Source organism: Manis javanica, chromosome 12 (assembly GCF_040802235.1).
Source record: "Manis javanica isolate MJ-LG chromosome 12, MJ_LKY, whole genome shotgun sequence".
Lineage (NCBI taxonomy): Eukaryota > Metazoa > Chordata > Mammalia > Pholidota > Manidae > Manis > Manis javanica.
Genome location: NC_133167.1, coordinates 24,924,090 through 24,945,538, shown reverse-complemented (window position 1 = coordinate 24,945,538; position 21,449 = coordinate 24,924,090). Strand labels below are relative to the sequence as shown.

Below are 21,449 nucleotides of genomic sequence, written 5' to 3'. Positions count from 1 at the left end.
TGAAAAAGTGCTGAGAAATAATATAAAGCTCTGACGTATAGGTTGTGCACCATGGTCACATCAAGCGCCTTACCCAGTTAAATGTTGCTATCAGTGGAACAGGCTTATGGAGTTAGTGTGATTATATTGATTGGATTCTCTTTTTCGTTCCAGCCCCATTGCACCAGTCTCTTTACTTGGTGAAAGAGCATGCAATGGACTGGGTACTAGTGGATTTGGCTTCTCATTCCACATCTCCCTGGATGTGTCTAACTTGGTGAAATAATTATTCTCTCTGGCCTCAGTTTTTCAATATGCAGCAAACCATGCACTGTATCCTATTTCTAAAAATGTTCAAATAAAAGGCATTAAATGGTAACAAACAATAGGTAACATGTATTGGACACTTCCATCTTGCCTGGAATTATGCCTTATTTGTGTTATCTAATTCTGAAAATAACCTAACACTGGCTCTTTTTGTACTCTGTATCCGTCATCATCAAAAATAATTAGGCACCCACCAACTTCCTTCATACAAGTTGTTTGTTAGTCATGGTGTCTGATGGTGAGTCATCCTTATAGGTATTTTACAATCAGCCTAAAAGGAGCAGAGAAGACATGAAACAAATATCTGGATTTTCAACTTAACTTTTTCATGTCATGAAGAACTTTTTCCTCAGTTTTGCATAGAAGACAAAGAAAAGGAGTACAGCGTTATAGTCAGTTCATCAAGTATTTAAGCTCTGAATGCCTCAGCATTTATAAGGAAGGATATGGATTATAGATAAACTTCTAATACTGTTAGGGGCCAACACAAAAGTTTCTGCTTCGTATTACTGGCATGGAAAGTAATAGATTAAGGCATGACTGAGCCAATTTAGGAAAAGGAAACAATATTCATGTGCTTAGTTATATTATATAACAAGTTGTTTTATTCTTTTGCTCATCTTTGGATATGCAGCAGTACAAAATTGTAATCCCAGTGTTTTTATTGAACCGATATATTACATGATAACAGGGCAGAAAATATTATAGAAAACATTCTATAACTGTCCATGCCAAGTGCATTATAAAAATGGAGACATGCCTATCTGGCACACAGTGTATTTTTCCTTTAGATTTTCCAAGCTTTTATTATTTCTCTTTTTGCCAACTTTTGAGAGTATTTAGTGCCGCTTAGTAATATCTATAATCAGTGACAATTTCTGTGCTTTGTGATCTTTCTAATATTGTAACCCAAAGGAAAACAATGAGGTCTGTGGTTATATGGAAATCCTGAGAGAAGAAATTCTACAGTGCTAAATGACATTTTCAGCATACATTTCAGTTATCTAGTTATCAAATCATTCAGTTACTTCTTTGAGAGTTCTGAATAGCACATATCACACCATGCCTATTACTGACACTCATCTCCAAAATGATTTAATGGGTAAAGACAATTATAATTGGATTTGAGATATTTTAAGGAAATGTGTTTGTGTCCTAAACCATTAATGAGTGCCAAGGAGTATCTAAAATGATATTCTAATGACAATTTGAAGATATAGATAAACTGTTCAAGGACTAGTCATCATTTTCACAATATTAAGTAGGTTTACTACCACAGATAGTCGGTAATTTTAAACATTCTTCTGAGACATTTCTGCTTCCCTCAAGCAGGATTATATACAACAAAGACCTGGGTATTCCCGGGAAGCTGATTAAAAGCAGTCAGTCCTATGATTGGTCTCCATCTTCTCATCATAAATGTCTTGAACTGAGGAAGCCAAATGTTCAGCTCCTATTTGTTAGAATGATCATGTGACCCATTGAGATAATTGTCTTAACCTCTTTCTGCAGTGATTTTACAGGGATGTTTCATATGTGTGTTTCTATCACTCTCTGTACTCTTCTGAAGTCCTGTGCAGCAGGCTTGCCTGAAAACTCATCTTCAAACTTTAGCCTATCAGAAACACCTGTCAAATTTTTAAAATATCAATTTCCAAGCCCCATACCCAGAAAATTCTAATTTGTTAGATTGATGTTGGAGGTAATTGGCTGAAAATACCTTAAAATACATTGGAATTGGATGATCACCGAGGATCATTTCACTTTCAACTTTTTCTGAAATGGAATGAAATAATTTATCTTAAAGATATATAAACCCAAATGTCACATGGTCTCTATAACGTATACTAGGATTGAGGACCTATTAATTTATGTGAGCTGGTGTTATTTTTTATATGGTCTCAGTGGAGTTAGAACTTCAGTCCCATTTCTTTTACCATGCCTGAAACTTACATTCAATACCATTCTCTTCTCACCTGCTAAGCTAATGTTGGCCAGAAATCCACTGCTGGCAGAACCTTTTCCCATATGTTTATTATGAGGTAGGAGGTTGATGTTTAATTCATTCAACATTTAATAAATATTTGAAACCCAGCTTAAGACTAAATGGTGTTTTGGTCGGTTTGTATAGTATTTTAATGTTTTAATTGTGTGCATCTTAGTTTTGCGTGACCCTTTTCATACTTGGAAGGAGAAAACCTCCAACTAAGTAGGTAGAAAATTAGGAAATCATTTCTCTTTGTGTAAAATTTATCTCTGATTTGCATCTTTAGCCCTGAATTTGCCCTGAGAAAATAAATTCATCAGTAGCTCAAAGACAGCAAAGTTGTCAGGTACATTTTCTTCTGAGCATTTCTACTTACCTCATATTCTTTCCCTTAACTAGTGGAGGAAATGTGACCGCTGCATCTTATTTTCTTGTATCTGTAAGTCCTCAGGGCATACCTACTCAGGAGCTACTCTTTGCTACACTTAAATATATCTATTTGCTACTTGCTCTAAAGAAAGAAAGTGCAGGAACTATCAGAGTGTATCAAACTATTTTTTGTGTATAATATTCAGTCCAATGACAAATGAGAGTCCAAATGAAAATGCTTCTCTTTTTAAGCTGATCTTTAAATGCATTAAATTTTAATGTGCACATATTAGAACCCTTAGAGAGAACCAACAAAAGCATGTTACTTGTTTGCCTCCAATATGTTAAGTCATTTGTCATTTAAAGTTATCATTTGCTGATTAGCAATGCATGCTTGGGTGGTAATTAAAACTATATTCTAGGGAAGATGGATAAAATAAGTTTTTTTAAAAAACTAATTTATGTTATTTTTTCCAAGAAATCATAATTTCCACTGGCATTTGTAAACCTATAACCTACCTGAAAGATCTAAAATATTGTTAAGTCTTATAAAACATTTTGTGTAGAAAAGGCTGATGTCTGTTTTGTATTTTATTCACTTTGTATACATGAAGGATAACATGAGAGTTATTGTGTGCTACATAATATTATATAACTTTCTCAAAAGAATGATACCCAAAATAAAACATTGAAATTGTATATAAAATAAGAAATAGAACACAAATTTGCAAATTCTTAGAATGAAATAAACACTGCAGTTAAGCATTATGGTTCCTAGTAATTAAAGGAAAATGTGGGAACAGATATTACCTGATTGTCTAAGGAATATCAGAAATCAGCAAAATACAAATTATCTTATTTCTAAATTCCAATGTAAATTAACTTATTTTATAAATCCTAATGTGAGAGATAATCATACACAAAATGCGATGTTTTCAAAAGTAATTTTATAGATTAGAAGGCAGGCTTTTGGGTTGCCTATATTTAGACAAGTACAAATTCTTCCTCACAAAAACAAATACATATATGAATTTATGTAAATACCTGGACAGGCATGCTAGTAAAATCCCAGAGTTTTGAAATATAGAGTATTACAGTCTTAGGTCTGGAAAAATTTTTAAGCACATGTGTTTAGTTATAAGAGAATCTCAATATAGTAGAAATATAATTATTGCTGTTGTAATCAATATTCTAGAACTCTGATAGTAACAATAACAGATCTACCATGAGCTACAAAATGTATCTCCAAGAGCTTACAAAATTATATAAATTTTTCTATTTATTAAAAATCACCTAATATGTCTTTCATGAACCAGGGATTGAGTTTTGCCATATAACCATGTTTTATATTGAGTTGGATTTTTTCCTTTTTTCTGTTCTTCCTTTTGTTTCGTTGTTGTTTTTCCTTCCATTCTTTTACTTGTTTTATCTTTCTTTTATCTTTCTTTGGGTTTCTCAACTAGAATTATCTAAGAGATTTGGCTACTTGTAAGGCTCCTGATTCATGGTACTAAAGCCTTTAACTCAATGTGGGAAAAAGTACTTATTTCACTCTACAGCCTTAAATATGTATGCATCAAATCTATCTAAAAACAATATTGAATAATTGTACATATGTTAAATAGACAAAGAATTAATCCATGTACCACTTCAAATTGGAATTTAATGTGTAGAAAGACAGCTTTCATTCTGGTTGTATAATCATGATAGAGGTTGAATCTTCACTAGGTTAGATACGTAATCAGTGACAAGCCGTATAGTTCAGCTCATGTCATTATAATCAAAGGTTGATAATAGACACCAAACACTAACAAACCTTACATTTTTCATAATTATCCATCAGTGAAATGAAAAACATGAGTGTTCTTGCTCAGGAGCATTCGATTAAGAGAACCAGATTTAAAGTTTATTGAGGGAAAAAGCTAGAATTTTAAGAACTGGAATTTGAAAAGCTGGAATTTTGATGAAAGAAGAGTAAGTCTGTCCTTACAGAACTTTCAAATATCAAGAGGAAATTGTTTAATAACAAAGGGTAGCAAAAATTGAAACTCACCACTCAAGTACATAACTAATGTGTACAAGATCTTTTAGCTTCTTTTTGCAACTGTGTATCTTAATTGAGAAGTATACTGGGACCCTATAATATGCAGCATAATAACCATGGCATGATAAAGCCAAGGGAAGTATCTCATTCTGACATAAGTAGAAATTTGAATCACTCAGATTTTTTTTTTAAATCTACATTATAGGTAACTGTCTCGCTATTAATATTGGCATTTGTGTTCAGTTCTAACAGCTAAAACCCCCATTGCAATTTATTATAAACTGTAAAGCAGTATCTTGGACTTAGTACATTTCTTTTTAACTTTATAATTTTCTTGTCACATTATCAAGTTCAGCTTTAGAGAAGGGAAAAGGGAGAAAAGTTCAGGTAGCTTTTCAGCTTAACTATCAAACCAGAAGGTTGTGTAGCAGATCCCCAGCCATTCAGCAATTAGGAGCAGTTAGAATCTATCATCCTTTGCACTATGGGAAGAAGAGTCTTTCCGTTTACACAGGAGGAGTAGACTGTTACAATTTCTGGTACCTTACAAATTTCCTTGTGTAGACTAGGAGGGGATTGGCCTTTATCTCAGCTTTCTTATCTTCTTTAATTCCATATTCAAGGTTTTCAAAGAAATTTAGGTAAAAATAATATTGTACATTAGGAAGAAGAAATTAAAGGAAACCATGATCACTTTTAATTATGTTGTAATACCATTTTGAAGAGTAGAGATAATCTGTGACCCCAAAACTTTGATTAGGAATTTAAGTGAAATTTACTATAAAAGGTTGCTATTTTAATAATATCATGTTGTGATTATAAATGAATGTGGCCTAATAGTGTCTCCTTTGATTCCAGCAGCTTTTCAGTAGAACAGAAGTTTTGTCAGAGCAATGCCAATTCTAGCCTGAAATCTCTAAAAATGATTGTAACTTAATAGACGATTAGACTGTGTAAATTCCAAAAACCCAGCAAATTAGAAAGTGATAGCTGATTAATCAAACATTTTAAAGTGTATTATCTGAGTAGTCTTGTCAGAAAGTCAGCTGAAGCATTTTAAGTAATAAATTCACTTTACTTTTTACCCTTGATATTAGTTAAAATCAGCATGGCCAGCCAGGTTTTTCTTCTTACAAAATTAGTTTTTATTGATTCATTTAAAAAAGAATGCCATACTGTAAAGTATTGAATACTAAAGGGTTTACTTTTTAAAAGACTGGTCTCTTGAAAACAAACTATCTTAATATTTTATGTGGGTGCTGATAAGTTGACACTCTCCCTTGTTTAAGCATTGTGTTTTTAGGTTCAAGATGAGGATTTTTAGTCACTGACAGATCTTTTCCAGAAGCCTTGGGCTGGAAAGGAAACTGTCAATTTTAGTTGGGAGTTGTGGGTACTCAAATTGTTTATGTACCTTGAACATCAATAGCTAGAACTCCCACAGTTAAACATGGGCTAAAGTGAAAACCTAAGTTCTTTCCCAAGCCGTTTTGGAAATGCTAATAAACATGGCATCAAAAAAAGGGTTCTGAGGCCAACTGGTCAGGCTGCTTTGCCCATCACTGTTCCTCTCTGAGATCCCTGTGCCCAGTAGCATATCAGAATCTCTTAGGAAGCTCATAGTATACATGCCCAGGTAACTCAGCACTTCTCAAGCTGATTCGAGCACTTTTCTACTTGTGGTCTTCCTCCCAAATACACATAATGCAACTGAAATTATGGGAAAAAAAAAAACAGACGAATGTCAGTAGAGTGGCTTCCTACAATTGACTTAAATCATGGAAAGTCTGAGAGATTCTCACAGCCAAGAGGAACATAAAGAGACATGAAAACTAAATGTAGTGTATCCTAGGTGGGATTCCAGAATAGAATAAAAGGACCTTAGGTTAAAAACTAAAGTAATCTAAATGAACTACGGACTTTAGTTAATAATAACATATTAATATTGTTCATTGATTATAACAAAGGTGCCATATTAATGTAAAATGTTCATTAGGGAAACTGTGTATACAGGTACATGGGAATTCTACAATCTGTTCAGTTCTTCTGTAAATCAAAATATCTGTTCTAGAGATAAAACACCTATTAATTTAAAAAAGGAACATTAACAAAACATGTACTTCTTTTTAATTTTTTTTTTTATTGACGTATAGTTGATGAGACAATCTTATATTAGTTTCAGATATACAACGCAGTGGTTCAACATTTACCCACATTATTAAATCCTCACCCCTCTAGTACAGTTACTGTCTCTCAGTATAGGAAGATCTTACAGAATCATTGACTATATTCTCCATGAGGTACTACTATCCCTATTACCAACTTATATTATGATTGAGAATTTTTGTGCTTTATCCCCCTCGCCCTCTCAACCCACCCCAACCCCTCCCCCATGGTAACTGCCAGTCACTTCTCAGTGTCTGTAAGTCTATTGCTATTTTATTGATTTTGTTTTGTTTTGTTTTTAGATTCCACAAGTAAGTGAAATCATACGGTATTTGTCTTTTGCCTCCTGGCTTATTTTGCTGAGCATAATACCCTCTAGGTCCATCCATGTTGTCACATATACTTCTTTATGTGAAACTTTTTCTGTTTACAAGTGTTCAATCTGTGCACAGAATAGATTGAACCATATACGAATATGGAAATTAAGTTATTCTGGTAAAATAAAAGTAATCAAAGCATGTGAACATAAGGATACTGAGCCAAGAATCTCACTATCAATAAAATATTGTGATCTAGAGGTCACAATTTGAATCTAGATAGTTTCTTCAGTCCATCAGACATGTGAAGTTGCCACAAAAATTCAAAAGAAATATAATCCTTAGACTCCTGAATTAGGTCCTTTGATACTTGACTGGAAGACATGACAAAACATCTTTTGAACACTGCAGAATCATCTCTAGGAAAGGTGCATTGAAGTTTTCAGAGGTAGATACACAGGCTTGATAGTTAATTCCGAGGATGCGCTCCTCTCATGAGTCTCAGACATTTGCTATGTCTGTCTTGGAACATTCATTCAGTCCTACACAATATCTGGGGACAGATTCACAAGTAACTCTTGTTATTGCACTTACCAAGTTTTCAGTCTCTTATGCCAGCAATTCCAGAAAAATTGGAAGTGTCAGTATTTCAGACATGATGACTTTGTATAATTATAATAACAATAACAAAGGTAGTGACTTCTTTTTTGAGCATCACTAGCCTATAGTACTTATTGGTCATGCCATGAACTATGCTGAGCCCTTTAGTTTTTTCTACTTAAATTTTGTAACAAACAATAACACAGGCGTCATTGTCCTCGTTTTACAAGTGAGGAAACCCTTCTGTGCAAATGGTTCTTTGTACATTGTCAGTGATACAGGAATGCTCCTTGATGTATTCACAAGCCCTTCAATCAATGTTTTAAAAGCTAAACTTACATCCTGCTTAACTACCTTCTTAGGGACAATCAATAGAACCTTTATGGGAGGCAATTTTGGGAGAAGTTTGGTGTTTTCATCAAGTTAGTTTAAATGAGTTCACTCTCTAGCTCTTCCTGGTATGAAAAGAAAACTAGAATGGGCACCTGAGGATAACATCCAAAGTCAGTAAAAAACAGACGATGCTTTTTAGGAATCTGGTAGGAAAACATACTTTCTTTACAGCTTAATTGGTTTGTGACTATCTCTAAACAGACCTTGGTAGCCAGCAGTAAATTTATTTTAATACAATTTTTTTTTCTTGTTTGGAGGTTTTTGCTTGAGTTACTGTTTTTGAAAAAGAGGAAGTGTTCTTAGTTTCCATCAGAGACAGTCACCTGTGCTGTCACGTATGTTACCATCCTCACTGTGAGGACAGCAGGCTCAGTGAGACTACATAGCTGCCAACAGCTTTACAAAACCGAGTCATGAATCACCTCTCATCAACTACACCTCTAAACTGAGTGGCATCAGCATATAAATGAAGGCTGTGCCAAACACCTACTCCACAACTTACTCAAACTTTAATTTACACCTATATGATATATGATATATGTCAGTGATTTAATTTTTCCAGATCTGATTTGACTTAGTTGTGAAATAATACCGTAAAGTAGGACATAGTTCTAATACTATACTTCATGTCCTTTCTCTATGTAAGATTTATACTGAGAGAAAATATCATGCCCCCCTAATCTGTAGATAAGGTTCAGGGAAATTCACTAAAAAATATTAAGTCAAAACTATCTTTCTTGTAATACACAACATCTGGAATAATATACCCACCTCTGATTTGAACTGAACACTTTGAAACTGAAAGGGCTAATATGTTGACTACTGCCTTTTCTAGGTTTCAGGAAGAGTTTTGTTTTTAAAAGAGTACTTGGAATAATTTTCCATAATCCAACATTTCTCCTCAGCCATTCCTTTTCCCACCTTCTTCTACCCAGTTTTCTCATACTGCACGTTTTCCCTGTACTGAAGGATTACTTGACTCTACGGTCTACTTGATATCAGTGAAAGTTAACTAAAATGTGTCCTTAAATGCCAAACAGTAGCTTAAAAAAAAAAGGATATATAGATAGATAGTGATCTTACATTGAAAGAACAGATATATCATAAATGATCTATATAAGACAAGGCATTAACAAGGGTTACCTCTTGATTTTGAAAGTGGATTATTGGACATGTTTACTTCTGGTCATAGTAAACCACTGGGCTTGCTATAAATTTGCCCTATCTTGATACTGCTAATGTCAGATCATATTTCACCCAAACTAATGGATACTATTTTTATTTTTCCAATCACAGGAGAGGTCACAGGGCATTAAAGAATGGCAGATGATCGGAAAGATGAAGCGAAGGTGCCTCACTGGACCTCAGCTCAACTAACAGAGGCATCCGCACACCCACATCCACCTGAGATTAAGGATCAAGGCGGGGCAGGGGAGGGACTGGTCAGAAGCGCCAATGGATTCCCATACAGGGAGGACGAAGAGGGAGCCTTTGGAGAGCACGGGTCACAGAGCACCTATCCAAGTGCCAAAGAGAATGGGATCAATGGAGAGCTGACCTCAGCTGACAGAGAAACAGCAGGTAACCAAGGGCTCTTCTGTCACCAGTACTTACTTTGCACTTTGAAGTCTGTTTAGTCTGAAAGTAAGTTGATTTATAGCGCTGATCCTGTTTCACTGGTGCCAGGACTGAAATTCCAGTCCGTCAGGGGAAATAGACACCAAAAGGAGAGAAAAAACGTGGAAACTAGCCCAACTTACCCCCAAATTAGTTGCATTCTCAATTTCATCTCCCCATTTAGTTTTTACCACTTTAATTTTAATAGACAAATGGCTCTGTGTGTGTGTATGTTTTGCTAATAATTATTAGCATTTTAATTCATTCAGAAATAACTATCGAGTCGTATTGGACCTAAATCCAATTGATTGATTAGCATATTTACTTTTTTGGGCAGAAAGGAATGTCAAGTCCATCTCTTGGTCTTTAAAAAGAAAAAAGAGGGAATAAAAAGAAAAGAAAGAAAACAAACATACACACATACACAGGAACCATTTCATACTTCCCCAGCTAGCTTTGTAAGAAGTAATAGGCAGCTAATTTAAGAACATAATATAATGTACATTTAAGTCCCTTCTTTCAAAGTATAATTTCTACCAAGAGTTCTTTATTCTAACATTGAGAATATTGTCATTCATAGTATGATCATTACATAGCATTAATGGCTTAGAGAAACACTTAACTTGCACTGTAATACTCTTTACCATTACTTTCCTTCTTTCTATAATTTAGAATTTAATGCATTTGAACACAGTAATTTGTACACATGCTAAGTAAATTACAAGCAGTAAGAGGCTGTGTCTCTTCAGAGTCATCCCTTACTTATTCAAAGACTGGTTTTCTACACTCAATCCTTAGCAACACTTATTGACTGTATGCTCTGTAAAAAATCTATTTAAATTTTAGTGGGGAAATATGAAACATTTTAAATTACTGAAGAGAAATTATGTAAGTACACAGTGTAATTTTTTTTTAATCCACTCATTTGACAAACTAGTGTTGAGCATTTTCTTTATGTAAGGTATGTTAGCTTCTGTGCCAGGGCATATGCAAGGAATGGTCTCTAAACTTCATGGAATGGATGAACTAGTAACAGACATAAGACCTTTGTGTGCAATTATTCAAATACAAAACATAATATGTTAAACACCAAAAGAGCAGCATGGAAAAACTAAGTTGAAAGGACATTGTTTCTACTTAGGCCGTATTTCTCAAATTGTGCACAGTTCAGCCTTGAGGCATTACAGCAAACAGGGATGTGGCAGAGTATTTTAAATACTCAAAGGAAGCAAAGCAATACTCAACGTCTGTCAAATGTGACATAAACTATTAGCTCAAGATAATTCACAGTTTCAACTTTAAATCACACTACATTCCTTTTGTAGTGCATAGTACCCAACACCCCATTAGTAAGAAAGCATGGCTAAGAATGAAATTAAAATACTGTTTTTACTTTTCATGGTTACAATGAGGATTAAATGAGATAGTGAAATGAACAAAGTGAATGGCTCAAGAAATATTATGTACTAATTACTAGTAATATTATTATTGGTGGTGGTAGTGGTATCAAATTGGACAACACTCTTGATCAGTATTATTTTTCTACAGTTAAGTATAATACAGCTTGAAGAGGGTGGTACTTAGATGTCAGGAGTACTACTAACTAGGAAGATTTTGAAGGAATTGAGGCATGAGATGGGGACATGTTAGAACAAAATGGTTGTGGGGATGGAAACAGATAATGTGATAGACCCAGGATTTTTTCTCAGCATCATATCCTGCAACACCTAACAGCACACCTCAAATACTCTCCAAATGTGTGTTGAATGAATGAATGAATGAATGAATGCAAAAGAAGAAAGAAAGTCCTCAAATCAATGCTGAAAAGTATTAAAAAGTCTTCCTTTGTCTCTTGGACTCTCGCCAGTCGACTCCATCTGACTCTTACGGAGGCTTGTAATGCAGTCAAGAAAAATATCACCACAGCATGTTTGGTCAAGCAGTGGGGAACCAACATTACTCCCTATTTCATTTTTCAATAGTCTTAATCAAGTATTTTAGAGCATCAGAAAAATCTGTTTGCCAGGTCAGTGTGTCCTCACCAGCTTGAGGAAATAATATAAATTAAAAAGAGACTGACATGTTTCTTTTAAATTATGGGTTCTGGACCATTCAGAGTTAATTTTTAATTCAGCTCAACATATATTGCATGAATCTTAAATTACCTTTGGGAGACTGATTATGAAAGTTTTATGTGTATGTTTCTGGTGACAAAAACTGTAAAAAGCCAGCTGTGGATCACCAGAGTGACGTGTCCAATGCAGACTATGGTGTTATTTTCAACTAACGCCCTCCAGAAGGGGCGCGCCAGGTCATTGAATCCGTAAGATATTCATACATGGAAAGCTGTGGGAAAGGAAAATGTAAAATATTGTCTTCTTATACCTACAATAAGTTAATGTTCAATTAAATTTCTCTCCAAACTTTAGCTTAAGTAATACCTTTTATTATTGATAGTTTATATAAAACTATTTCAGAAATTACAAACAAGAATCAACCCTAGTAAAAAAAGCGTTCTTAAATCTCAAATATGGTCTTTAAAAAATGCTCTTTGATGATGAAGACTACTGATAAGAGCTGCCATTGTATTTTGAGGTGATTATTTAAAAGAGGACCAAGGAGCTATATACCACCCCACTTGTTTATCATGCACTTATAATCATCTATCCATATCTTGCATTTTTCCCCTGTAAGGGATGCTCTCAGGGCATTTAACATGCAGCATTGGCCGGTGACAGCAGGTCCTCAGCTGTATGTTGTGTCTCGGTCATTCCAGGCTGAATCCAAAGATCTTTCTTCTGTTTTCCTTCTTTGTCATAGTGCTCCCTTCATTTTGAGAAAGAAAGCTTTTCCCCAGGGTTGTTTATTTTTATCCATCTCTAAAAACAAGATCACATGATGAGTGAATCTCAGTCATCCCATCTCTGTCCTCCCCCCTTCATCAGAGTGGGCTTACTTCAGCCAGAAACCCTACCTCATTCTCTCTTCACCCACCCTTTTCAATGTTCACCTTCATTTCTGGACTATAATAAGTTTTATTCTTTAAAGATACAAGCCCATAGTCAGCTTCTCTCTGAACTTATACACTGAGACGGGGGTGGGGTTGGGCAGGGAAGGCTGAAAGGAAACTGTTTTAAATTATATTTCTTTACAGCTTATTTTTCTACATTTTGTTTCTTTCCCTAATTTAGAGTTAATCCACAGAAAGGTAGATAGAATTATTTGCTCACCTCTTACAGCATAACTACTGATACTCTTAAAATTTTCTCTTGTATTTATTCATTCAACAGTCTTTCTTTAGAAGGCATACCACAGATGCTTGAAAAAAGAAATGAGAAGCCATTGAAAAGCTAGCACTTAGGAAAGTTTTTACTGTAGTAAGACTGAAGCAGTCATTTTAAAATTGTTTGGCAAAGCGGGAACTATAAGACTATACAGGTTGATAATAATTCTTCCTGTCTTTTCCAAAGCAGAGGAGTGCTCCCTCCGCCTCCCCTGCCCTCCAGAGTTCCAAAACTGAGTGAAAATTAGGAGCTTTATCTGTAAGTTTCTTATCTGAGGGTGGGGCCCAAACTCATATTAGAGTTCCGTTCAAGATAATAACATGAAGGTAACTGGAAGGAACCAGTAAAGCAACCTTTCATAGTCCTTGTCTTTGAAGGACTAGTAGCCTTTGCAGGGTCACATGACTACAGCCAGCCTGCAGGTCTCCTGCTGTGGAGCCCAGTACGCTTTCCAGGCCTCACACTGCCAGATGCAGAACCGCACAGCCAGTTGCAACAGTAAACAGTTAAAGCCAAAGGAGACCACCTTTCTCTTGGAGAACTGCCACTTCCATGTATCTTACTTTTAAGCATGACAGAAAGTTGTAAGGTTCAACTCAATTTCAATATGAATGGACCAAGAAAGGAGGCAATTCTGAAAAGTTTATAGGTGCTAAAACATTGAAATATTTAAAATCAGGCTTTCATGATTTTGACCATCCTAAGGTACAATGCTTAGAACACTAGTAAGAAACACTACTCAGAATATATAGTGCCTTCATGACGATCAAAAGCCAGTCAGCTACCACTGTGAGTAATAGTAAAGATTAAAGGGCATTTCTTCAGTTAACTACCCCTTGGTTCCCCAGGAATGCTTTGTTTCCCCCACATTTTGGGGAGTTTCTCCAGGTGCACTCCTTGCCAAGGCAGGGAGATATGTGAAGGTTTTGCATTGTTACAGTGGAGCTAATACCTCAGCCTGAGCTTCAACCGCCAGGTATCTCAAGCAGCCAAGGATGAACACATTCAGATATAAGTTTATCATTGCTGAAATCGCAAATTTAAGCATGAAAATACAAGATGGAGAAAAAGTTCGTCATCACACATGTAAAAGCTGAATATAACTTTAAGCTTCTATTTCTCTTCTCAGTCTTAGAAAATTTGAACCTGCGTTTTCTTACCTCTCCATTGTCCCCTGCCTCCATTCCTAGATAAGTTTACTAGTAGGGGTCCTCATCCCATTTAAACTGTGGCATGTCGTATATCATATTATATTAATGCACACAAAGCAAAAGAATACAGTACCACTTCTGTGAAGCCACGAAAGGCATCTGCACCACCCCCACAGCAAATAAACAAGCTAGCCTAACAAAGCAAGAGGTTGCAGATTTTCCTTTCCTTGTTGCCATGCCAACCACTCATCGCTCTGGCTGCCATTTCCCTGAGCTCCACAGAGAGAGGAGGGTGCAGAGCAGAATTATTTAGCATTCAAGGGCTGATCTGCAGAAAAGCACACGGCCTCACTGCAAAGCATCTGGGGCTGGCGGCGCCGATGGATGAGCACAGAAAACGGGGATCTTGTCAGTGTTTTCCTTCAAAAGGTTAGGCATCTGGGGCTAGAAAGAGTGAGAAAAACAAGGATTGATAGAGAAGGCAATTCCACGAGGTTTGTATCTGTCACGTTTGCTTTGTCCTATGTGGTCTCTATTCCATTTGAAACAGGTTTGGGCTATTCGCTTCAATTGTAATATGTGGCTTGCTGGTTGGTAAATAGAAGGATCTGAGACTGAGGGCTAGCTTATGTGGGCATGAAAGAACTGCATCTCTTGCTTTTGGTAAGGTGTGAGCTTATATAGATAGCAGGTTGCTAGCTAGACCTCATAGTATTTTACAGATTGGAGGAAAAGAGAGGCACCAGATAAAGTTTTTTATTTAAAGTGTAGTTATGTGGTATTTCTTTATAAAAATCTTCCTCACATCTATCGTGGCTCTTCAGCCAAAGTCTTAAAGTAGGATGAGAATGTCTTAAGCCAGTAATTCTGAATCAAAATATAAGGAAAATTTGGTTTCTCTAGATTTCTTTTAATTAAACCCAATGACTCAACAGAACATGATTTTATTCCTTGGAATTTTAATTGCCTACAAACACTTAAAGGTGTGAAGAGAAAGGCTCTATCTAACACAGTAGAATATGATATTTAAAAACAGATTAATTTGCATACACATTTACTCCTATGTGTGTTCCTCCAAAAAATTCCTCCCATGCACTTGTGGAAATCAATTTCATTTCTATATTTTGTGCTAAATGTCAGAACCATATCACAAGCACTAAAAAAAAAAAATGTTTTATCAGTCTGTTTGGTCCACTGACATTTTTACTTTGTTGAATTTGAATCTTAATCAATGTAACAGATTGAAGCTAAGAACAATTCAGACCTACTTGTAAAATTATTCTGTCAAGCATGTTTTTAAATATAAATATAATTTCATAATCATTGTATTTCTATTTGATCCTTCCTCTTGATCATGTATTTTCCAAGACCTTATCAGTTTTTCCCTTCTCTAATTTGCTGTCGTTTAGTCATCATATTTTTCTTGTAATGTATTCAATTTTTTTGAGTTTTTTTAAAATCTCCAGTTAGGGAAGAATTCTAAACCTTTTGTAAATCTCTTTTCTTTGTAGTGAGCAGATGAAAATAGTCATGGAAGCCCGTCTTCTTGGATTCATTTTTGGACCGTCTAAGCCTTTGTTTTGGCTTGAATTATACACAGCCCTTATCTGTCTCTTATTATATTTCTAAGAATTCTCTCCTCACAAAAAAGAAATAAAAAGTTAAGAGGAAAATGTAATAGTAATTTGAAGCAAATAAATTTTTCTAATATCTTGAGAATATATTCATCATCAGTCAATAACATATCTCTTCAAAATTATGACATATATAAAAATTGACTATATTGTTTATATATACCTGAGAAAACTGCCACTGTATAGCAAATACCACTTTGAGGGCTGGCTTGGCTTTGGTTTTATTGCTGTTGAGAGGTGAGTAGACCGGAGAGAACCTAGCAGTCATCTCTTCTTTCCTCCCCAAGCTACTAAGATGAACCAACTCTTTCTGTTCTAGTGTATCAGGCTTTTCTCTTTTCCTCTATTTCCTTCACACTTCACTGCCTCTTAGTAGAGTACATAAAGCATGTGCTTTGATTGTCAGGGGAGTCTGGAAATTCATATCAGGGGCAGATGAACAGAACAACTGGTACTTCATTGCACGCCTGGTAGTTGAAGCATGATCTGACTTGGCATCATGAGTCCTGAGGGGAAAAAGGCACTGAGCTGCTTGCTGCCCGCTCACTGTGTGGCTCATCTCACAGAACGAGTCACCACTGAGCCACAGTCAGAGAAAATACAATTCAAAACCCAGCCAAACTGATGAGCAAGAGGGAAGCATAGGTCCTAGGCTCTCATTGCAACTTTTAACAAGTATGCAAATGGTAGGCGGTTATTAGAACACAGGAATGAAAGACACTTGCTTCTGCAATGGATTTCAGCACTACTCGAGATGGCATTAGGCAAAATGGATCATAAAGGAGCAATCAAGGTTCAGAGAAAAATCATCTTTAATAGAGATGATTCAGCTTCAGCAGCCTGAGAATTAGACTCAACATTTTCAGTCCAAATTTTCTATTTGGAAACACAGGTCAAGGCATTGTTGAGATATGAGGACCTCTTATTCTTGTATAAGCAACTCTAGCGTGAACAGTCAGTCCTCTGATTGAACTAATAATCTTCTCTTCTGCAAAACAAATTACATTTACCCAAGCAGTCTCTCATGGTTCCATTCCCATGTAGCCTTGTGAAACAAGTAATGGAAGAATCTTTTGAAAGGATGAGGTTTTCAGAAGTCCATGATCAAAGCTTCCGGAACTGATGTTGATTTTATTCTTTCAAATGAATTTCTTCCTCTTCTGAACACCTTCACACATGATGTTTATATCTTGATATTAGCATTGATCATATGGAACATTTTACTGAGGTTACTTATTAGTTGTTTTAATCCTCATCACTAGGTTCTAAGTATTTTGAAGTAGAAGCTGTGCTTCATTCATCTTTGTATTCCTTTTGCTATATAATACAGTGTTCATTTTATATAGTAGGTACTAATAAATAGTTTTTGAATTAATATAAAGAGGAGAGAAAGTTCATATCCATATGTGGTTTTGAGATTGAAAATCACAAATACAAAATGGGGCTACAAAAATTATACTGTAGTGTGAGCAATGCATGTGTAGGAAGGCTATGTTAGAAAGAATACTGGAAAGAAAGAAACTATGAGAAGAAGCTAGATTAAAAGTAAAAAGTATAGAAATGTTGGCTAGAGCAGAAAGGAATTAAGTAGAAACTCTGAAATACCAGAGTAAAGGAATGTCGTAAAAGAATATTGTAGAAGACTTGACGTGGTCTGAAAATAGGAGTGAAAGTCTTAGAGTTAAATATATCTTTGACTTAAGATAGCAGTAAGACATCTAATTACAAATATTTTACTGGTGGAAAATTAATGAACTGGGAAGAATATAAAAAGACAGGATAAATGATCTTACTAAGATAAATATCTATAATCTCATAGCTAAGAAACACATGGATATTGAATAACTTTTGATGCTTATTCCTGCTAAAGTGAGCCCAATGTACTAGTTGGCCTTGATTAAAAATGCCACTGAAATATCCTGCAAACAAAGCCCTAAAGTGCATGCCTCTGTTAATCCTCTGGCTATCAGGTAAGGATTGCTTCAGTGTTCTAGGTTAGGAGCTCATATATAAATGTCATTTCCAATAAATGGACAGTCTGAATCTTAAAGCAAATGATTATCCTAAGTCAAATACTTAACTATATTTCTCTAAAGGAATATACCAGTATTGTCCTGGAAAGATGTTATGTATCTTATTTTAGAAGGTATAAAAAAAATCATTATCTTCCTTTTTATGTCATCTTTGAGTTATAAAATGATTTGAAATAAATTCTTAGGTAATAAACAGCATTTCCCTTTCAAATAATAGGGGTATCTATTCATTAACTTTAGGAAAATGTTTTAATTTCAATTAAGTGTATTTCTTTAGTTTCATTATTTTATTTTAATGAATTATAAAAGCTTCTTGTAATTCATAGTTCTGTTTCAACATATTAAAATGAAACATGTTCCATTTACATTTTCTAACCCTAATTATTAAATATTTCAATACTTAAAGGATTTTCTTCTTCAAGAGGGAAAGTAACAATAATAATAATCTATTACTTTTATAAGCAATTTTTAAAATGAATCAATTTACTAGATACTTTTTCTCACTGCTGCCTTTTGCATATTGCTATCCTTTATCTTAAAGCCTGTGTGCATGTTTCTCTTGCTTGAAAAATTGGCTAATGGTTGTTCTCATCTGTTTAAAAAATAGACGTTAGTGACTAAAACATTGAAAAGATTGGAATGAAACTGCTTTCCTCAGAGCTTTACTGGAACGCAAATACTGACACGGGAAAACTGCTTTTTCTCAATAAAACCGCACTAACTTGGCCTAGATGACAAAGCATTTAAGATATTTCCTCCAGACCAGCTATCACCCAATTCTTCTAAGTCTTGACTGCAATAAGAAAATAAAGAATTGAATTTGAAGCAAATACAGGTGTCACTTTCAAAAGTCGCATTTTAAGAGGAGAAGTTCATTCAGTCAGAATAACAGTGGTTTGTCATGAAAATATACATTTTCATATATTTTCCCAGGAAATTGAATTTTCATCGCCGTATTTTACTGAGAATGAAATGAAAATTTATGAAATCTAATTTACCATATTGTGGAGATGCCCTATGTATTTCTTCCATAAAATCGTGGTTTTCATGCCAAATGAGGTGTTGTGTTTTTAGACACAGTATAACTGGTAGTTACAGTGACATCTGCCCAGCTGGGACCTGCCCTAAGCAAAATAATGAAGTAAATAGAACTTGCCTTGAGCACCTTGCTATTTGCTTCCTGAGTCCCCTCCATTTTCTTCGGGTTGTCAGCAGTCATCTGAAGCAACATCATATGCTCAAGATCCCACTCTAGACCACAGTCACCTTGCCCTGTGTCAGCCTACTACCTAGACAGCATCCCGTTCTTCCATTTTTCTCAACTCTTTCTCTCTCTCTTTCAAAAGTGATCTGCCTTTCTCTTTCTGCTGGGCTCCTACAACAGAACAACCATAACTGTTGCCATAATGAGTTACAGTTTTATGTGTTATAGATATCATTTGCATTCTGATACAAAATGTCAATGTCTTCAAGTAAAGAGTGAATACTGTGGCAGTTTTAAATACAATGTAGATGGCACCCACAATTCGCAACTATTTTTATAGATGTACTTGGTAACAATGACACCCAATACGCAATGAAGAGAGAAAGAGATTAGCAGAGTAAGCAAGCTTCAAGCAAAATCATTAATGTAAAATTGTGTTCTACAGACCACTAAGAGGTATTTTCTAAAGTTGGATTTGTATGTTATTTGCAAATTTCCATTTTCTAAATTTGGATTTGTATGTTATTTGCAAATTTGTTCGTTGATCCATTGATTATTTAGGAGCGTGTTGTTAAGCCTCCATGTGTTTGTGAGCCTTTTTGTTTTCTTTGTACAGTTTATTTCTAGTTTTATACCTTTGTGGTCTGAAAAGTTGGTTGGTAGAATTTCAATCTTTTGGAATTTACTGAGGCTCGTTTTGTGGCCTAGTATGTGGTCTATTCTGGAGAATGTTCCTTGTGCACTTGAGAAGAATGTGTATCCTGTTGCTTTGGGATGTAGAGTTCTATAGATGTTCTATTAGCTCCATCTGTTCTAGTGTGTTGTTCAGTGCTCCGTGTCCTTACTTATTTTCTGTCCGGTGGATCTATCCTTTGGAGTGAGTGGCGTGTTGAAGTCTCCTAAAATGAATGCATTGCATTCTATTTCCTCCTTTAGTTCTGTTAGTATTTGTTTCACATATGCTGGTGCTCCTGTGTTGGGTGCATATATATTTAGAATGGTTATATCCTCTTGTTGGACTGAGCCCTATATCATTATGTAATATCCTTTATCTCTTGTTACTTTCTTTGTTTTAAAGTCTATTTTGTCTGATACTAATACTGCAATACCTGCTTTTTTCTCCCTGTTGTTTGCATGAAATATCTTTTTCCATCCCTTGACTTTTAGTCTGTGCATGGCGTTAGGTTTGAGGTGAGGTTCTTGTAAGCAGCATATAGATGGGTCTTGCTTTTTTATCCATTCCATCACTCTGTGTCTTTTGATTGGTGCATTCAGTCCATTTACATTTAGGGTGACTATTGAAAGATATGTACTTATTGCCATTGCAGGCTTTAGATTCGTGGTTACCAAAGGTTCAAGGTTAGCTTCTTTAGTATCTTACTGTCTAACTTAACTCACTTATTGAGCTGTTATAAACACTGTCTGATGATTCTTTATTTCTCTCCCTTCTTATTCCTCCTCCTCCATTCTTTGTATGTTGGTTGTTTTATTCTGTGCTCTTTTGTCTTTCCCTTAACTGCTTTTGTGGGTAGTTGATTTTATTTTTTGCCTTTAGTTAGTATTTGGTTGGTCTTCTTTCTTTGCTGTGATTTTATTTTCTCTGGTGACATCTATTTAGCCTTAGGAGTGCTCCCATTTAGAGCAGTCCCTCTAAAATACCCTGTAGAGGTGGTTTGTGGGAGGCAAATTCCCTCAACTTTTGCTTGTCTGGAAATTATTTAATCCCTCCTTCATATTGAAATGATAATCGTGCTGGATACAGTATCGTTGGTTCAAGGCCCTTCTGTTTCATTGCATTAAGTATATCATGCCATTCTCTTCTGGCCTGTAAGCTTTCTGTTGAGAAGTCTGATGATAGCCTGATGGGTTTTCCTTTGTAGGTGACCTTTTTCCTCTCTCTAGCTGCCTTTAAGACTCTGTCCTTGTCCTTGATCTTTGCCATTTTAATTATTATGTGTCTTGGTGTTGTCCTCCTTGGTTCCCCTCTCTTGGGAGTTCTGTGTACTTCTGTGGTCTGATTGATTATTTCCTCCCCCAGTTTGGGGAAGTTTTCAGCAATTACTTCTTCAAAGACACTTTCTATCCCTTTCTCTCTCTCTTCTTCTTCTGATACCCCTCTAATGCGGATATTGTTCCTTTTGGATTGGTCACACAGTTCTCTTAATATTGTTTCATTCCTGGAGATCCTTTTATCTCTCTCTGTGTCAGCTTCTATGCGTTCCTGTTCTCTGGTTTCTATTCCATCAATGGCCTCTTGCATCTTATCCATTCTGCTCATAAATCCTTCCAGAGATTGTTTCATTTCTGTAGTCTTCCTCCCTACTGTGTCAGTTAGCTCTTGCAT

At 35.4% G+C, this 21,449-nt stretch overlaps 1 protein-coding gene across 29 annotated transcripts in view; it reads left to right on the top strand.

Moving 5' to 3' along the window:
* The window catches only part of MAP2 (microtubule associated protein 2), a 281,142-nt gene that overhangs the window by 199,375 nt on the left and 60,318 nt on the right, over positions 1 to 21,449 (top strand). For 28 of the 29 annotated variants that reach the window (XM_073218195.1, XM_073218194.1, XM_073218188.1 and 25 more), the window contains one exon: positions 9,479 to 9,763. In XM_073218195.1, the coding sequence (XP_073074296.1) occupies positions 9,502 to 9,763 (262 nt within the window). In that variant the 5' untranslated portion in view covers positions 9,479 to 9,501. Of the gene's footprint in view, positions 1 to 9,478; positions 9,764 to 12,992; positions 14,729 to 21,449 lie in introns of those variants that run through there. The other variant, XM_073218205.1, reaches the window with a different exon arrangement.